The sequence below is a fragment of the Mercenaria mercenaria genome, chromosome 12 (assembly GCF_021730395.1).
Source record: "Mercenaria mercenaria strain notata chromosome 12, MADL_Memer_1, whole genome shotgun sequence".
NCBI classification, from domain to species: domain Eukaryota; kingdom Metazoa; phylum Mollusca; class Bivalvia; order Venerida; family Veneridae; genus Mercenaria; species Mercenaria mercenaria.
Genome location: NC_069372.1, coordinates 25,836,033 through 25,838,996, shown reverse-complemented (window position 1 = coordinate 25,838,996; position 2,964 = coordinate 25,836,033). Strand labels below are relative to the sequence as shown.

General features: G+C 35.7%; 1 protein-coding gene across 1 annotated transcript; it reads right to left on the bottom strand.

Moving 5' to 3' along the window:
- Window positions 1-389: 389 nt before the first annotated feature.
- LOC123535459 (potassium voltage-gated channel protein egl-36-like) lies at window positions 390-2,694 on the bottom strand. The gene is made up of 2 exons (XM_045318144.2): window positions 2,038-2,694; window positions 390-1,649 (listed from the first exon to the last, which is right to left on the bottom strand). Exons 1-2 carry the CDS (start codon window positions 2,566-2,568, stop codon window positions 765-767), a joined length of 1,416 nt encoding a protein of 471 aa, XP_045174079.2. The 5' UTR covers window positions 2,569-2,694; the 3' UTR covers window positions 390-764.
- Window positions 2,695-2,964: the final 270 nt, after the last annotated feature.

The following is a 2,964-nucleotide window of genomic DNA, read 5'->3' as shown; positions in this document are numbered from 1 at the left end:
CTTTTAAATAAAAATTCAACTACGAAATGGAATTCATCATCAAACACATTACAAATGCAGCAATTTCTGTTCCTATCTATTCCTTTTGGTCCGATCAATCTTCCTGTCTACTTCTTTAATGCGCTGAAACTCATGCGCAGAAACACATAATCTGTTTGCTAAAAATTCAAGTAGCTGAAATTAGTGCGACCATTCCATCATATAAATAGATTTAAGTATACAGCATGCAATATTGAAATATTCAGTGTTTTCAATGAAAAAAAAACGAAATGAATATCTTAATGAGTATTTTGTTTCTATTTAACACTCCATTTTTGCAGTAAATGCCATGAGCGAAGTGAAATCATTTATTTTACAAGATGTCAATAAAAGCATATTAAACTGAGTTATTAATCAATCACAAATCTAATAATAATGAAAGCTTTGCTATGAATACAAAATGATATATCCACACACAGAACTATGCCTAGTTTAATGAATATATATATATCAAATTTGTCCCGCCCTGACAAACCATAACCATGTCTGTGTTTCTCTGGCTAACATGTATCTGCAGTCGTCTCAGTCATGATTGTGTGATTATACTGCCAATAAATAGAAGTACAAACTACTAAAATTAAAAAAAAATATATATGCCGAACGAAAATTAATTAAACTTTCTTTTTCCGCGTAGTTTATAAAAAGGTCAATTAACAGCCGAGGTGTGCATCCTGAACATAAGGAAAATTTTACAGAAGGCACGCCAGAGTGGCTATTTACTGTCTTTAAATGTTTGAAACATCTACCTGTTCAAAAAAAGTATCATTTTCTTGATCTTTAATTGTTTGCTTATGCTTTTGAAAGTCGGAATTTCTCGCGAACAAATTGCCAAAGGTTCCAGCAATGGCAGCTATAGGTAGCGAAAGAACAATTATGCCATTTATTGCACAGACCACGCCCACAACGTATCCAAGCGAGCTGACAGGATAATAATCCCCATATCCTATTGTTGTCATAGTAATGACTGCCCACCACATCGACATTTGAGTGTTCGGGAACATATCACTCTCGATTTCCGCCGAGAATATCAAACAGCCGTAGATGATGACGAGGACGATAAATGTGAACAAAAGGAGCAGAAGTTCTTTTAGACTATGCCTCAGAGCCAGCAACATTATATGTAGAGAATTGTAGATCTTGCGAAGCCGGAAAATAAGCAGCAGACGTAGCACATTGAAAGCTCTGCATGCCACCATGAAATGTGCAACTTTAACATTTTCTCTTAACACGTCCTTATTGAACTCTAAACCGAACGTGATTGACATGCCTATACAAACGAAGATCTTCAGTAAGTTGTACCCATCGCTAAAATATTTCTTCTTGTCCGGACAAACACACATCGAAACTAGAGTTTCAGAAATAAAAAATATTAAGCAGAACACGTCGACAGCAAACATTGCCGGATGTGGGTCTGTACCTCCGGCCATTACGATCCGTTCATTGTACATCGTTATCAAGGTGTGATAGACGGTTTTGTTCACTGTTAAAGCGTCTATGCTGCGTTCGATCAGTGGTGAGAGGTACCGCGATACTCTCAAAGACGGAGCCAGCCATATGATGTAAAGAATAACACTGACCATAACGACAAAGATGTAAAAATAATACCAGACCTGAAATGTAAAGAAAGGCAATGTTTTAAAATTATTCATTACATGTTTGACGTCTTTAGTATAGGAGACGTTGGTCAAATTGACTTGTTTAGGCCTATATAGTAAAAGAAAGTAGAGTTTTTGATGTTTCGAGAGGAAAAACTAACATGTAGTAAAAAGAATATTATGTGGTAAAAAGAATATTACATTTGTGACTTTCCACATTGCATTTATTAAACTCGTTGAATAAGATTTATAAATGCACAACTATTACAAACTGTCATTTCAGAATTATTATCGCTAGAAACAATACCCGTGCTCATAAAAATTATTATATTGCAAAGTAAATACTGTCGGGCAGCTGTTGATTTGAATGCAATATACGAGCTATTCATATAACAAGAGTTACCTTTGCCGCTGTCGAGGATGCCGGTTCTTCTAGAAACATCCATATTTTGGTTGCATTCCTTTCTTTGCTAATAAGGGGTTTCTCCTTGTGCGCCATTTTAGGGAACTGGCCATTCTGTTCTGGTGAAATCTGGTTGTTTGCTTTCATTTGCATTTTATAATCTTTGTCCTCATTTATAATCACTCTCAAATCATCCATGTTACTCTCCGACTCGTAGAGATACTTCCAACAACAAGGTGCAATCATTTTGGAAGGTATTTTCCAAAATTGCAGCTCTCTTTTGAATAGCATCGGGCAGACGTTTCTCGGAATATGAACCTCTCTGATTCTGTACGCGTTAAGGATATATCGGAAAAGCTCTGGATCACGATCAAAACTGTAAGCATTTTGTTTTTTGTCAAAGTGTTTTGACGACCTGTCAAGACTGGATAAAAGAGTTCCGTCTATTGATTTTAATGTCAATTTGGTGGTGTTGAACCGCACGGAACTGACTGAAATAGACACGTCCTCCGAGCAAATCTGTTTTGCCATAACAGAAATATGCGAATCACAACTAATATTTCATATAGCTTTCCCTCACATTTATTGTAACTACCTGCTGAAGTCGAGCTCTACATGTATATTGTAGATTTTGTTCTCGGAAAACAGGTATTTTAAGTATTGTACCATTATGTTGTATCTAGTTATACAAACACCCCTTTCATCGTGTACATTAGCCGGAGAACGAATATTTCAACATTAAGTAACATCTTTTATTCTTCCTCCAATCGATTGCTCAGTTTGCTAATGGCCAGTTAAATGTTTCATTTTCATGTGAAAACAGATCAATTCTTCTAAAAAATCGCATCCAGCTTGGTTTAAATACACAATAGTCATGTAATTATTGTTGTTTACTTAAAGCTAATCGACAAAGTTCTGTAAAAAGCC